Genomic DNA, 17,410 nt, shown 5'->3' with positions numbered 1-17,410 from the left:
TTGTGAGACTCCTTTTGTTAGCCTCAGCTTCTTAAATTGATCTTTATGGCTCCCTGGGTTTATGGTGTAAACTTCTGTGGTAGAATACTTCTGAGATTCACTGGTGCAGTGTCCTTGGGTATCCTGGTGTTCACCATTTCCACCTACTCTTTTTTGTGATCAGTTGGAGGGGTAATGCAAAAATGGTTTAAGACAATAAGAGAGTATTCTGTGCTGTTTACAGTAGCAGCTGGTAGAGAAGAGATGGGAGATCCTTTGGCTATGTATAGTGTTAACCGTGATCTTCCATCCAACTAGCCACCTTTTAGAAAGAATGGAAAGAAGATGAGACTCTTGTTGGGGAGGGAAGGTTTGTGAGTTGGGTCTAGAAAGCAGTGAGGTTGTGGGAGGTCAGATTCTGAGGAGAGGTGAGAGTAAAGGATAGTAAATAGGTGTAGTGTGTGAGAGAATAGAGTTAACCACTCCAGTAATAGAGTTCAGGAAACCGTGAAGTGGGCTAAGACCCAGGAGGGGTGTTGTGAAGTATTTACAAATGTTTGGAACAGCTATTATTTACAATAATATTAGAGCAACAATCATATGACAGAATCTATGCCATCTAGATAACAAGAATAGGGAGTATTGGACCTTCAGTAGTGTGCTAATGGAACACAGGTGAAGTGAAGGACAGTAAATTAGCAATACCCTGTGGAAGAAAGAACAGGAGAAACCTGTCAAATGATACAATATAACCAGCCAAGCAAAGAAGACTAAACAGAAAGAAGAGGAATACAAAAATACTATTCAAATAAAAGATGTACGAATAATGAAAAAATAATAATACAAATGTGCAATAACTTACAGGTTGTCTGTAATAGGAAAGTGAAATTTATCTCTCTGTCTCAGCTGTTGGGATGCCCCCTCTTTGTGTCCAACTCTGGTCTTTTCACAGTTCCAGGTTTTTTTGTCTTACTTGTGGACGTTTTTTTTTAAAAAGCAGACTAAGGAAGGAAGAAGAGATAAAATTGGAAAGAAAGGAAGAAAGAATAAAACAAGAAAGAAGGAAATAGAAGCAAAAGGGCTTGAGATATAAAAATAATAAAAATTAAAAAATATAAAATTACTTTAAAAAATCAAACAAAAAACAAACAAAACCCCCCCAAAACAAACAAAAAAACCTCTTGCTGGTTTCAAACTGGCCAAACCAGTTGTTCTTGCTGGCCGCAGTGGGCTGAGGGGTGAGTAGTATGCTTTTCTCCCTTCCTTTTTAGCACTCAGTCAGCCTCTGGTGCTCTTTCCCTAGGGCTGGTCGTGCATTCTTCCCAGAGCTAGCCTGGTATCCCTCTGCAGGGCCCTGGGTGTGGGGTCCGGGCCTCCCCAGGGTCCTGCGCTCACTCCTGTTTTACTTGTGTGAGCTCTGTGTCTCCTGAGGTGTGCATACTCTCTGGGCCCATGGGTGTGGGCCCTGGGCATTCCACAAAGCTCTCTTTCCTGGGGTTGCCAGCCTGTGTGCCAGGCCAGGCCGCCACTGGCCACACAGGTTTGGATGTACACTCTTCCAAGGGCTGTACATGGGTGTTCACAACCCCCGTGTGTTTGCCACTTAGTCCTTACTCCCCTCTCTGTGACTTCAAGCAACCAGGTCTCTCCTGGTGCTGCTCAAACCCTGTTGTCTCCCAAGAGCCCTGTGGCTGGCCCAGCGGGCATTGGGCCTGGGTCTGCAGCCTCTCTGGTCCCCATGCTGATCCCTGGACTCTTATTATCCTGAAGCACTCTCCTTACTGTCTGGCTTTTCTGTGTCTGCTACAATTTTTGACCTCCTACTTTCATATATGCTGTGGTACTGGTGGCTGTCTGCTCTGTTCCTTTTTAGATCCACCAGGTTTTTCTCCCATGTGTAGGGGGAAGTGGAATCTGCTCCCTCTTACCTAGTCGCCATTTTTCCTCTCAAGTCTACATTACTTTTTAGTGGCTTAACGTGAATTAGCTGGCTTTCTAGTTACAAGAGTTAGCTACATTCCTTGATTGCCCTTTTCCATGTAGATAGCATATAAAAAAATTATTTTAGGATAGGTTTTTTTTGTCTTAAAAACACAAAATACATTATTGTTTGATTTATCTTCAGGAAAACTGTCCCCAAAGCCAGGGATATCTTACTGTGTTTTATATCTATTGTGTTTTATAACAAGGAAGCAGATAGTTCTGATCTGTTTTGAAATTGTCAGACCACACTTAGAGTATTGCAGTCAGTGTAGGATACTGTATTTTATGAGATAAAGATGACACAGGTTTTATATATATATATATATATATATATATATATATATATATGTGTGTGTGTGTGTGTGTGTGTGTATACATATGTGTGTATATGTATACATGTATATGTATATGTATGTATATGTATATATATATATATATAGAGAGAGAGAGAGAGAGAGAGAGAGGATACTTGTCATTTTAGAGGGCACAAATAAGACCAATGGCTACATAGTTGTTAATTCAGTGTAATGTCCCTCAAAAAAGGTGCTATAGTCAAATAAATGTGACAAATGCATGTGTCATGTTCCTTTTCTAGAGATTTATATATATATATATATATATATATATTAAATATACATTAATGATCTCAAAACTCATACAGCAAAATACCTTTTTAAATCTGTTAATACTAGAATTCTCTAAATACTTCCTTCAGAACTAGTTTTCTAAGGAACTCACATTTGGATAGTGGTTCTCCATGTTTGTTTTTTTAACTGATGAGAGAGAGAGATCAATTTGTTGTTCCACGTATTTATGCATTCAGTAATTGATTCTTGTATGTACCCTGACCAGGGACCAAATCCACAACCTTTGCCTTTTTGGATGACACTCTAACCAACTTAGCTACCCAGCTACCCAGCTACCCAGCCAGGCTCCTAGGTAGTAGTTCTCAAACTGTGGTTAGTAGGACCAGTAGCATCAACATTACCTGGGAACTGATTAGAAATGCAACTTGTTGGCCCTACCCAGACCTATGGAATCAGAAACTCTGGGAGGTGGGCCCAGAAATCTTTGGGATAATGAGTCCTCTAGGAAATTCTAATGCTGCTAAACTGAGAAGCACTGCTAGATAATTCCACTGGTATTCTTCAACTTAGTAGTACCATTTAGTTTCCTTCATAGCACTTACCATAATTTTTATTTTTTAACATTTCTTCTAATGACATTTTTATCACTCTTATGATTGATTTTGATAGATAGTTACCTTTCTGAGTTACAGAAGGAAGGAAATACTTAAGGAAGGCCATAACTTTTAACCTAGTATAGGTGCCATTTGGCTGGTACCAATTTGGATACTTTAAACTTAAAGAATCCTCAGTAATAAATTCATATCTTGTATAAAGTGGAAGACACATCTCTATAATGAGGTAAACCTTAAATTTACTTCTATTTTATTTGTTGCTGTTTTATTTAATTCTTGTTCAAGTACAGTTTTCTGTCTTATATTCCCAGCCCTGCCCCGCCCCCCATTGCTCCCCACCTCCCTCCTATTTCTGCCCCCAACCTTAGTTATTGTCCATGTGTCCTTTATACTTATTCATGTGAGTCCATCCCCTTTTCCCCTATGATTCTCTCCCCTCTCCCCTCTGAACCCTGTTGCTGATTTAAAAAGAGTACTTACTCTTTTTCATTTACTTCAAGATGTTCTTTGCAAAATGTGTTTTTTCTTTTACCTTTTTTAGTGTTATGCTGTGATAGTTCCAACTTTTTCTCCCTTTCCCCACCTCCACCCAGCCCCACCGTCTTCTCTCTCTAAGTCAATCCCCATATTGTTGTCCCTGTCCATGGGTTATACAGAAATGTTGTTTGGTTAATCCCTTTGCCATTTTTATCCCATCCCTCTTTTCCCGTCTGGCAGCTGTCAGTCTGTTTTTAAAACATTGAAGGATATGTATTGTGCCCTTGCCTGTGTCAGAAGACTATCAGATTAGGGAATTTTCTAATTTCTTTGCATTAGTGGAGATTAACTTCTAGTAGCATTGTATTTATCTCTGCAAAGAAGCATGACATTTTTATTTTTTTATTTTTAATTGTTCTTCAAGTACATTTGTCTCCATTTTCACCCCATCACGCCCCCAGCATGACACTTTGAGAAAAATGTAATTGAACTATAATTTTAAATGAATCTATATGTAAGATAAAAGTAATTCCCATAACTGTGCATATAACTCTTACATTTTTATTTTATTGGGTACCATAAATGTACATTTTGAATGTTTATATGAAATGCATCTGTAAGTCATGCAGAATTTTTTTCTGAAGGACAGTGAAATGGGGTTGAAATATATTCAAGGTCACAATATATTTAACTTAAGTGAATTTAGAACAAAATTATTAGTGTTCCTTGGAATGGATTATGACCAAATTTATCTTAATTTCTTGACATCATTTTGCAACCTCTTCATTTTCATACAAATGAGAGTCCTCTGGATTTATATTACTGGTCAACTGGAATTTCATTTGTTTGTAGTTAGGGACAAAGACTGATAGTCTAGAAACTGGGTTTTGATTTGCTTGCTGCTATCTAACAGCAGAGTGCCTGGGGGTATCCGCTTATTAATAGTTATGAGTGGTGGTATCATTGTTACTATATTTAAACACCCATGTTGGCAGGGATGCTGAAGTCTGAATGTAACATAGTTAATTATGTCACCGTCCTTGCCCAGGGCAACTGCTACTGAAAGGACATACTCACAGGTTGAGAAAGATGGCAGATGTGGTTTGGAGCTAAATGGAAATGTTACTTCAATGCTGACTCACAGAAAGAAGTTTAGGATGTTGACTCTGTTTTCTAAAGAGCATCTAGCAGTTTTCATCTTGTATATTAACTTTCAACATGTTTTTCTATTACAATTTTATGCTTATTATTATATCTCTGTTTAGTTTTCCTCACTGGTGAAAAAGCCAATTCGGTACTAAAACGCTACCCAAGAGCAAATGGACTTTTTGAAGAAATAAGACAGGGCAACATTGAACGTGAATGCAAAGAAGAAGTCTGCACATTTGAAGAAGCAAGAGAAGCTTTTGAAAATAATGAAAAAACTGTAAGTATATTGGCCATTTTTAAAATTTTTCACAGATTTACCTACTTTTTTAAAAAAATTGTTATTCTATTACATTTGTCCCAATTTTCCCCCCTTTGTCCTCCTCTGCCCAGTCCATCCGCGCCACAGTCAATCCCACACGTTGTCATGTCCATAGGTCATTCACACTTGCCCTTGTACGAATCCCTTCCCCTTCTTTCCACCATTATCCCCCTCTACCCTCCCCTCTGGCCACTGTCAGTCTGTTCCATCCATGTTTCCCTGCCTCTGGTTCTATTTTTCTCATTTGTTTATTTTGTTCATTAGATTCCTCTTATAGGTGAGATCATATGGTATTTGTCTTTCATCGACTGGCTTATTTCATTTAGCATAATAGTCTCCAGTTCCAGCCATGCTGTCGCAAGAAGGAGGAGCTCCTTCTTTCTTTCTGCTGCATAGAATTCCATTGTGTAAATGTACCACGGTTTTGTGATCCACTCATTTACTGATGGGCACTTATGCTGTTTCCAGTACTTGGCTATTGTAAATAGTGGTGCTGTGAATGTAGGGGTGCAAAAGTTCTTTTGAATTGGTGATTTGGGATTCTTTGGGTATATTCCCAGAAAAACTTACACCATACACCAAAATAAACTCAAAATGGATAAAAGTTTAAATATAAGTCATGATACCATAAAAGTCCTAGAGGAAAACATAGGAAAATCTCAGATATTCCATGTAGCAGTATTTTTGCTGATATGTCCCCTAGAGCAAGGAACATAAAGGAAAGAATAAACAAATGGGACTACATGAAATTTAAAAGCTTCTGCACAGCTAAAGAAAACATCAGCAAAATAAAAATGGAACCAACTGTATGGGAGAACATATTTGCCAATGATACATTGGACAAGGGTTTGTTCTCCAAAATATATAAAGAACTCATCTGACTCAAGTCTAGGAAGACAAACAACCCAATTAAAAATTGGGCAAAGGACCTGAACAGACACTTCTCCAAGGAGGACATACATAGGATCCAGAGACCCTCTGGGGATTTTCAGCATCACTAGCCATCAGAGAGATGCAAATTAAAACCACAGTGAGATACCACTTCACACTGGTCAGAATGGCCATCATAAACAAATCAACAAACAACAAGTGCTGGTGAGGATGTGGAGAAAAGGAAACCCTAGTGCACTGTTGGTGGGAATGAAGACTGGTGCAGCCACTGTGGAAAACAGTATGGAATTTCCTCAGAAAACTAAAAATAGAACTGCCATTTGTTCCAGATTTACCTACCTTTTAGATGTATGTTTGAAATCTGTATTCCCAAATAGTGTCCATTGCTAGCAATTAAAAATTTACCTTGTGAAGAACTTTGAAAGTGGCATGTAACTAAAAATACTGTGGGTAAGAAGGTTAAATCCCCTGTATGTTGGTCTATCTTTGCAGGTCCCATTTCCATAGGACTCTGCTGAACTGAGATTTGTCATCTTAGCAAGGGGAAGCATTTATTTCACAGGAAGCTTTGTTTGGGGAAAGTGATGGATAACATCATTCCCTTACTCTGCCCAATCAGAGAGAAAGTATGAAGTAAGCTAATAGATGCTGACACTACTTTAAAACATTTTATGTCTCCTACAAAGAAAAGACATACCTGAACTCTTCTTCCTACTTTGTGAGAATAGTCCTCTTCACCTCTTTACTCTAGTCCGCATCCTATTTAAGGAGAACAGGGATGGGAAAGCACACACCAGAGGTATTTCTATGGAACTGCTCTGTAGCTGTAAGTTACATTAACAGGTATCCATTATGTGAAGATCCATTCCTATGCACCATGTAAATAACACTAGATGCTAAACAAGGGATGTCACATGTGGTAGGGGGCCATCAGATTTTATTACAGAAGTAATATTTTATTGCAGAAATTTTAAAGAAAGAGGGCTTGATCTCTTAATTGATAAAGAAGGACCCAGGAGGAAGAGGAAAGAGCTCTAGGTTTGACAGCTCAAAGTTTTGTACATTTCTTAGGTTGGTTCTTAAGTATTGCTCTGTTGCTATTGTAAATGGGATGTTATTTTCCATGATATATTCTAACTGGTTATTTTTTGTGTAAGCTATTGATTTTTTAAAAATCTTATTGAATTATAATTGACATATCATCAACCATATATATTTCATGTACACAATTTGGTAGGTTTTGACACTATATGTATAGTTAGTTCCTTCCTTAATAGCCACTCCCCCTTTCCCCCACCCACCATCCCTAACCTCTGATAATCACTAATCTGTAAACTCACCTCTATAATTCTGCCACTGCTGGAATGTTATATAAATGGAATCATATATCCCATCCCCCACCTCCCACCTCTGGCAACCACTGTTTTGATTATTTTCTAATTGGTTTGTTTTCTTTTATTACTGAGTTTTGAGAGTTCTTTATATGCAAATCCATTGTCAGACATGTGTTTTGGAAGCTGTTGATTTTGTGTTTATTGTATATCTTACTACCTTACTGACCTCCTTCATTGCTTGAGTTAGTTTTATCATTGACTCTCAAGGTGAACAATATTTTCAATCCTTACCTCTCTGCCCTTTATGCATTTTAATGCTTCTATGTACCCTTTCTTGCCTGCAGTGACCGAGTGCTGCATTTCAGCAGTGTTTGAGACTACTTCTTCAGCAATTGCTCAGGCAGTTCTCTGCACTCTCCAGCATCATCTTTTCCTCTCTATAGACTCATTCTCATTACCCTCATACCTTTTAGGAAACAAACTCTTCACCACACCTTGCTCCAGCAACCACCTCATTTCTTGATACTCTGTTCTCTCTCTACTCATTCCCCAGTGAATTTTTTTATTCTCAGGGCTTGAAATGCTAATAACCCCCAAATTTATTTATGTCCTAGAGGGCTACCATGAACTGCAGAGCTTCTTGACTGACTACTAAGCATTTACTCTTTGAATTGAATATGGTTCTCAAACTAAACATAGACAGATTTGGGTCCCTTTCCCCAGAATCTGCTCCTACCACAGCCTGATCTCAGTAAGTGGCAACTGTCCATCCGTCTCTTTGCTAAGCCCTAAACCTTGTTATCATCCCTGATTCTTCCCTTTTTTGTATCCCATACCCCACCTGCCAATAGTGTTAATTCTAACATGAAAATATATTTAGAATCTGGCCACTTCTCAGTCTCCCTACTTGTTAACACTTTACAAGCCACCATCTCTCATTTATCCTACCTTAGGTTGCAACCTTTGCCCCTTCTGTGAATTCTTTTTTACCCAGCACTTAGCACCATCTGACATCTATCTATTTGTTGTATCTGTTCATTGTTGCTCTCCCCCCAGAACTGTTCGCTCTATGACAGCATCATTTCTCATCTGTTTTGTTCGTAGGTATGGTATTTAGTATATGAAACACTGCTGGCACATAATAGGAATTAGTAAATATTTGATGAAGCAATGAAGGAATGATCAAATGGATTGGCCTATCACAAAGTACATATAATTCATTAGAAGAAGTGATTTGAAACTTGTTCTCAAGTTAACTGATAGATGTGGAGTTAATTTATTTTTTTATTATTTGTTTCTTCCATTATTTATGTTTTATTTTTTTATTTTTAAATATATTTTATTGATTATACCATTACAGTTGTTCTATTCCCCCCTTCATGCCCCTCCACCCACACACTCCCTCCCCCACCATTCTCCCCCCTTAGTTTATAACCACGTGTCTCGAGTTCTTTAGATTCTATATTTCCCCCACTATTCTTGCCCTCCCCTATCTATTTTCTACTTACCGTCTATGCTATTTTCTGTGCCTTCTCCCCCCTTCTCGTGCTCCCACTCCCCTGTTGCTAACCCTCCATGTGGTCTTCATTTCTATGGTTCCACTCTTGATCTAGCTGTCCTCTTGCTTTGCTTTTGTTTTAGGTGTGGTTGTTAATAACTGAGTTTGCTGTCCTTTCACTGTTAATATTTTTATCTTCTTTTCCTTATATAAGTCCCTTTAGCATTTCATATAATAAGGGCTTGGTGATGATGAACTCCTTGAACTTGACCTTATCTGAGAAGCACTTTATCTGTCCATCCATTCTAAATGAAAGCTTTGCTGGATAGAGCAATCTTAGATGTAGGTCCTGGCCTTTCATGACTTGGAATACTTCTTTCCAGCCCCTTCTTGCCTGTAAGGTCTCTTTTGAGAAATCCACTGACAGTCCGATGGGTACTCCTTTGTAGGTGACTGTCCCCTTATCTCTTGCTGCTTCTAGGATTCTCTCCTTCATTTTAGTCTTGGCTAATGTAATTATGATGTGCCTTGGTGTGTTCCTTCTTGGGTCCAACCTCTTTGGCACTCTCTGAGCTTCCTGGATTTCCTGGAAGTCTATTTCCTTTGCCAGACTGGGGAAGTTCTCCTTTATTATTTGTTCAAATAAGTTTTCCACTCGTGGCTGTTTCTTTCCCCCTTCTGGTACCCCTATTATCCGCATGTTGGAACGTTTAAAGATGTCCTGGAGATTCCTAAGCCTCTCCTCATTTTTTTGAATTCTCATTTCTTCATTCCTTTCTGGTTGGATGTGTTGTTCTTCCTTCTGGTCGATTCCATTGATTTGAGTCCCAGTTTCCTTTCCATCGCTATTGGTTTCCTGGACATCTCCCTTCATTTCAATTAGTTTAGCCTTCATATGTTCCTCTAATTTGTGACTATAATCAACCAGTTCTGCGAGCATCCTGATAAACAGTGTCTTGAACTGTGCTTCTGAGAGGCTGGCAATCTCTCGGTCACTTAGAGTTATTGGCTCTGGGACTTTGAGTTCTTCTTGCGCCATCTTTTGGGCTGCTCATGCTTGTTATGTAGCAGGATCAGAACCCTAGGTGTTCACCAGAGCAGGGCAACTAAGTCGCTGGGTTGTGACACTGTATGTGGGGGCAGGGTCAAAGAGGAGCAATGGCGTCCTGTCTGCCGCCTCCTGCCGCGGCCCCCACAGGTGCAGCAGCTGCCACCATCACCGGGGCCCACGAGTTTTGTCCCACTGCACGCGAGTGTGCCACCACCATCAGCCCTCGCCCCCTGGGGCCTGCGTGGTCCGTCTCACTGTGTGCGAATGTGCGTCCACGGTCAGTCTGCCCCACACCCTGACTGGGTCCGGGCCACTTGCGCACCTAGGTCTGGGGATCTTTCCTGCCCAACCCTGCTCCGCTGCTGGCTCCGCCCCTCTTACCATCCAGAATGGTTCATTGTTGTCGGACTTCTGTATAATTCAATTTTATGTTCTTTGGCTGTGTCTTTGTTCTCCAAACCTTTGTTGTATTCAAACTTGGTTGTGGGAGAAGGCACAGTGTTTCCACCTATGCCGCCATCTTGGCGGAAGTCCCCATTATTTATGGTTTAAACCCTATCATCTGAGTGTGCTTTATGCCATTGAATCCATACCATTGACAATAAGGTGCACCCAAGGGCTTTTAGTCTCCTAAGTGTAATAGAAGTGGCATTCTGATCCTTAATCTATTTCAAAACAACTAGTTTAGAATAGTGTTTGTTATACATTAAAAAGGATCTTGTTCTGTGTTAAGCATTGAACCACAAAGTTTCACCTTTGAAGTTCATGATTGACTAATCCTGGCAATAAAGAAAATGATTGGCTTTGGGGATTTTCTTTCAACTCTTAGACTACTTATTAACTTTTCTTTGGTTTACTGAAATTTATCACTCAGAGATGTACTCATTCGTATGTATGTTCATCATCCCTAAATCTGGACTGTGTGAATTTAGAAGTCTGTGTTCAATATAATGTGTTGGGGTTTTTTTTTGTAAACTTTTATCTAATTTGGAACAAAAGTCTACTTATGTTATATGGTGGGAGGAAATGTATCATACTTTGCAGTTCTCATTTTTACCTTGTAGAAATTTGGTCAGATTTCAGACATCTGCTGAGTGCCTACTGTGTAACACACACAGGACATACAACAATGAATAAGCTGACACTTGCAACAGTATTTGAGATTTGGTAGGAACAACAGACATACACACAAAGGCTTCTATATGCCATAGTTATCAGAATGCCTTGGCAAAATCCTCTGCTTTGAGAAGCCGGTGGACTTGATTTGGTGTCTCAGCTTTGCCACCTACTGACTATATTGTTTGTGAAACTTTTCACCTTTCTAGGCCTCAATTTCTGTATCTTTTTAAAGGGAGAAATTATAGCCTACAGCATTTGGTTTGGAGCTGTGCACTTAGCTTAGTGCCTGGAGCAGAGAAAGTCTTCAATACATATATTTTATTCTAGTTTTTAGGTGCTGAATTAGAGCCACTTTATTTTGGAATGTTTTTTTTTTAATTTTTACCATTGCTTTCTCTCTTCTTCTCTCTATGGGCCCATGAGGACTCTTTGCATTTGGGAACTTTTAATCTTGAACTAACATGAAGAAAACAGTGTAATGTTTAAAAACAATTTCAGAATTTTCTTTTACAAATTGTTTCTACTTTATTTGTGCTTGACTCTCAAAAATGGCTGTTCTCAAAATTTAGAGGGTATAAGAATCAGCTTCGCTCCTTATCAAAACTTTGTAGTCCCATTCAGTACCCAGATCTGGGTTTCTAAAACCATCCCACAATAAAAGATACCAAAAGTCTTTGGGGAAATGGCTGATTCTAGACTTGGGGCAAGAAGAATACAAGATGAGATAGAGTATATTGTAGTACCAGAAAGGAAGGAGGTGCTCAAAGAAACGAAGAATGGTCAATGGCCAAAGCTGGAAAAATTTGAGCATTGGATTATAATATTATAGTGTTGGATTATAATGCAAAGCATACAATAAATACAGGAGTCCCTAATAATATGAATGAATGAATGAATGAATGAATGAAGAGAAAATTCTACAGTAAATAAGAATTCTAAATTATGTATGTAAATTTTCCTCTCCCCAGGAGGCAGAGCTTAATTCTCTGCTTCTTATGAGTAAAGCTTGAATTTAATGATCTTCTGAAGAATAGATCACAGGTGGAAAACACAAGGCCTGAGGGCTGAATCTGGCCCTCCACCTTATATGGCCTGGCATCTTGTTTCTACCCAGTGGCAGCACCGAGTTCCTTTACCCCTAGTTAAGGGGTAGCTACATTTATATAGTCCTAAAATTATATTCGGCCTTTGAAGGCAACTGTGAGGCTGATGTGGCCCCAAGTGAAAATGAGTTTGACATTCCTGGAATAGAGTATAGAAAGTGGGAGAAAATTATTTTACAGTGGAGAAAACAAACACTGCCTTGACCAGGTGATTAAGGTTGGTATCATCAGTGATAAGTCATATATAGCATGTAATGAGAAGGCACTTCACTTCTGTAACAATTTTTCCCCCAAACCCCATAACATGATCTGAAGGGGATCTTGAGAAAATTACCAGAGACATCCAAATTGAGAGACATTCTACAAAATACTTGACTCCTCAAAACTGTCAAAGCATGAAAAGAAGACTAAGAAACTGACCAGAGGAGACTAAAGAGACATGATGATTAATCCCCATAAATGCAACGGGGATTGGATTCTGGAATAAAAGGTCATTAGTGGGAAAACTAGTGACATCTGTTGTTAATAGCAATAGACCACTATTGGCTCATTAATTATAACAAATGTACCATCCCAGTGTAAGATGCTAACATCAGAAGATACTAGATGAGGGGAACAGGGGAATGCTCTGTAGTATCTTTTCAATTTTGCTATAAATCTAAAATCATTCCAAAATAGAAAAGTTTATTTTAAAAATGCTCATTCCAGGGTCCACAGATCTCTATGGAGCCAGGGAACCTGCTTTGTTGATGAGTCTTGGAGATTTTAATGTAGGTGATCAGCAGGTAACATTTTGTTACATTGTAGAGCAAGTGGTTTAACTAAAACTGCTTCATTAGAATACTCAAAAAGCTTTGCAGTAGATGCTATTTATGGGGTTATGGATAACTTTCCTGTGTCAGAGCATCATCCCTAGTCTTTATCTTACTCCCTTTGTACTCCATTCTCTTCTCTACCCCCAAGTTGTTGCATTTTAGAAACTGAATTAATAATATCCAAGGATTTTAGATCTAATCCAGAGATTTCCTTTTTAGATAATACCTCTCACTCCAAAGTGTTGCCATTTGAATTTGTTTGTTGTGGAAATTGTTGAAAGAGATATGCAGTGCCCCTTCGTACAAGGACGTGTTATGAAAGCTACATTGAAAATCTCTGTGTTCTGAGCCCTTGGTAGGAACTAGCATGCCAACACTTGTGGGTAGAGATAGTGATTATAAGAGATGCTCAAAATCTGAGGTATTTAAGAGTTGGTCACTAATTTCCTGGAGAGTACTCATTCCTCTTACAGGCAGAAACTCAGATTCTTTGGCATTGTTAGAGATATTCCCATTTCACTTAACTTCTCCAGATCCACTGATAGTACTCTAGCCACTGATTCAGAACTTTGGCCTTTGAGGGATGAGGGAATTCAGGAAGGAAGGGAGGTGGGAGCTGAGTCTGGGCATAGACAAACTGGGGGGCAAACATGGGGCAACACTGGCCATCTCCAAGCCATACTCTATGCATTTCCATTCAAGTCTTCCCACACCTTCCCTTCCCTAGACCCATCCCTGGCCCTCCTAGGGGAGGGGCCAAATATGAAGTTTCCCTTCAGCCATATGGGGGTGGTTTCCTGGGGTTCCCACAGGCTTTCTCACTATTTCTTTTTGGGATCTCTTGAGAATAAGTTAAACAGGGCCAAAGTATGTTATTTCGTGCAATGGTATTCTGAGCTATGAAGACTTGAGGAAGGTCTGACTTCTACAGGCAAGTATCACTTTGTCCAATATGTGATTATTTAAAGTAAATTTTTATTGATTATATATTGATACTGTTTTCAAATTAGTGGTGAACTTTATTCTGTGGAAGTTGGGCCCTTTTGTGTATTATAAATCCTATGTAATTTCAGTTATTCTCATAACTGATAGTAACTTAATTGGGAGGGTTTCAACCTATGTATTCCCCAAAGCAGTAGACTTGGCTCCAGTGTGGATCTATCCTGCTCATGCCAGCACTTTGTGAACCTTGACCTGAAGTTACCTCATCCAGTTTCCTCTCCCACTGCCAGTTTACTTTTTTCAGACCTGCTTTCAGAGACTGGGTACTATGGGCTGGGTGGGTCAATTTTTTGTCACTTGTAGAATCATTTGCAACATAGCTTTGATATAACTCTGCATATTGTGGACAGCATCATCTAGTTAGTGAAGCCCTGTTTCACCTCCAAATATGCTGCTGTTTACCCATGATTGCACTGAAGATACATGCAGAATTTCAGATTTTACCAGTGCTCCCTGTTAGAATTAATTTGCCAGAGGAGTTCTTCTAATGGATCTGGTAGAATGCCAAGGGTTCTGCTGCAATACTGCACTAGAGTTTAAGGTCACATAGATGATGAGTCATGTGTCTAAAAGACTTTGCCTTGTGTAGCCACTCTGCTTTGACAGTTTAAACTTCTATTCCTTAGAGATAGGCAAATCTCATCCCTTTCTAGGCACTTTGGGCAGAAAAACACTTATATACTCTCTTCCATTCAAAACTTTAGTGTTTGTACTTGAAAAATAATTAAATAAAAAAAAATTAGTGTTGGATTCACTTCATGCTCACCTTTTCCTCTTCCACTCCTCCAGTTCCTGCTAAAGCTTGACCTTAGGATCATGAAGTGAGGAAAGAGGCATGATCTGCTCTTTATCCCTTACCCCCTTCTATTTTTCTCTCCTCTGGTCTTTTGAGGACTGGGGGAAAGAAAGCAGAAAGGGGACAGATGTCTCTAACTTAACCGGTATTGTTATAACCCCTTTGTGGCTGTAACTAATTCTTTGGTGGGTCTAATTACAAGTTTGGTGGAAGGTGCTCCATGTTCAGGGGTCCTAGAAGAAGCCTCACAACACAGTTCCAGGAATAAGAGTTATGACTCATGTAGGCCTCTTTTGCCTTATTCCCCCTCTGGCTCCTATCCTGATATGCACACCTCACTTCCTCATTTTGGGGGTTCTTTGCCTGGTAAACAGCCCTCTGGCGCAGAGTAGCAGCAACATGGCTGAAGTTTTCCACAGTATCCACCTAACCTATGGGAAATTTGGACGCTTTGTTTTAATCCTTTGAAAGAATCTGCTCCATTGTTGATACTACTCTCTACCTTTTCTTCAAATGTACCCTGCCCTTTATATGGGCATGAAGGGGATCAGGAGCTAAGTGGATGCCCACTAAGGGAACGAACAGGCATTACCCTAAAAATGGCTTTCTTGGAGCTCCCCTCAGTAGTTCAGAGTCTTAGGGATAAACAGTAACTTTGAATTTATGAAAGTGTGACAAGCCAACCTAGCATGTGCATTAGTGATCTTAGTGGCCCTGTCAGCCACCATGCTGCTGCTTTGGGATGCTCGACTACTTCATGGGCAGTACTGTCATTGTTAGAAATGGTTCATATTATCCAACAGTGAGCTGCAGTGGGTCAGTAGGACTGATAAGAATAAAACCTTCACATTCAAAATGGGACTTGAGAAGAACACTAGATCAGTGACTTAGCTTGGTAAATGTTTCATAACTCTATTTTTCTCATCTGAAATATGTCACATGCCCCCTACAGCATACTAGGAGGGGGTTATTCATGAATTCAGAGAACAGGGATTTGTTGACCTATTAACCCAAGGAAGTACATTCCTTAGCCTAATATACTAAACCCATGTCTCCAAAAAAGTAAAAGAAACAAGAAAAAAAATCAGAAACCACCCATTCCAGGATAAGCCTGAAGTGTTGTTAAATGACACACTATCCAACAGAAAATGCCGAATATTTCTATATTAATGTTTCCTATCATTGTACATAATACCATAGATGGCTGTGACCACAAATAAATTACCAAAAATACAAATAATTATGAATAGTAAAAGAAATAGGTACTTAAAAAAAATCCTTACCTGAGAACATGCTTACTGATTTTAGAGAAAGGGGAACAGAGGGAGAGAGGAAGGGAGGGAAATATCGATCAGCTGCCTCTCGCACATGCCCATACCAGGGACCAAACCCACAAATCCAGGCATGTGCCCTGACTGGGGATTAAACCTGCAACCTTTGGTTTATGGGATGATGCTCCAACCAACTAAGCCACACAGGCCAGGGCAAAAAGTAGCTACTTTGATATTCAGGCGAGTGTATGACAAAACCTAGTAAGTATTACCATATTTCATTGATTTTCTGATCATTTATTCACATTTTAACTTGTCTGAAATTGAAGCACAGTTTACAATCACTGATATGTCATGGATTGGCTGAAAGCATATTTTTTCTTCTTTTTTTAATACATAAAAACAGTATGCTATTCAATCCATGCTATATTTGATAAAATACAGCAACCAGTCACTACTGCCTATTCCTCAGAGATTCCCATCTGGATGGGACCACTACTTGAAATCAATTTCTGTTACAGTGGGTAGCTGCTGATTCCTTTAATATTGGCCAGTGGGTAGCTGCTGATTCCTTAAATATTGGTATTGCCACTGGTTCTTTCCCCCAGTGTTAAGGCACAGTCCCTCTAGGGCAAGGCTTCTGACTGTGGATGACTCTCATAGTTGGAATACTAGTAACTGTAGAAATATGATCCAGTTTAGCCACTTTGAAGGTACAATAAAATCAATGACAAAGGAAATTGGAACTTTATGATAGTCAGCCCTAAGTCTTGGGTACCATCAAACTGAAATGGGATTTATTCTCCCACTATACATACAGCAACCAGCAGAGCAAGGAAGGCTCTGCCTTTTCTTGAATTGTATGCTTTAGAAGGTTGCTCTAATGTCATAACTTAAAATAGCATTATCATTTGAATGTTAAGATATTATCTCATTCCCAAAGCTAATATTTGATACCAATCACTGCCCATCATGAATAGACTAAAGGCTGGTTTTTCTTTCCATTTTATTGTTGAAGAAAGACTGATGGGATAGGCCCCACTCATCTTTTAACTGATAGGGTCCATAAAAACCAAATGAGTCAAGCTCTTCTTTCCACAAATAACAGCCCTAGAGAAGCTGTTGATTTGCACATTTTCCCATAGCAAATTACTGATTGGTGCAGCCCAAAATGGGGCCCAGCCTCCTAATTCAGTGTCTTCCCTCCTCTTTCTCTGCATTGAACACAGTTCTCTCTTAATTTAACTAGTGATGGTTATGCCAGGGTTTGTACAATGGAATGATTTACTTCTAGACTTCTTATGCTGGTTATTACTCAGTTATTATAAAGGCACATCACAATGTATTTATTCAAGTGCAGTTATGATTGAAATAAAAATATTGGGTGCTGTTACTCACCCACACTTTGCTGCATTATTTTTA

At 39.3% G+C, this 17,410-nt stretch overlaps 1 protein-coding gene across 2 annotated transcripts in view; it reads left to right on the top strand.

Moving 5' to 3' along the window:
* PRRG1 (proline rich and Gla domain 1) overlaps nt 1–17,410 on the top strand; it is a 100,329-nt gene that overhangs the window by 70,296 nt on the left and 12,623 nt on the right. For both annotated transcript variants that reach the window (XM_037059552.1, XM_037059553.1), the window contains exon 3: nt 4,906–5,066. In XM_037059552.1, coding sequence (XP_036915447.1) covers nt 4,906–5,066 — 161 coding nt within the window. The remainder of the gene's footprint in view (nt 1–4,905; nt 5,067–17,410) is intronic.

This window comes from Sturnira hondurensis, unplaced genomic scaffold (genome assembly GCF_014824575.4).
Source record: "Sturnira hondurensis isolate 20B ecotype Veracruz unplaced genomic scaffold, ASM1482457v3 Scaffold0011192, whole genome shotgun sequence".
Lineage (NCBI taxonomy): Eukaryota > Metazoa > Chordata > Mammalia > Chiroptera > Phyllostomidae > Sturnira > Sturnira hondurensis.
This window is presented reverse-complemented; position numbering and strand designations above follow the sequence as displayed.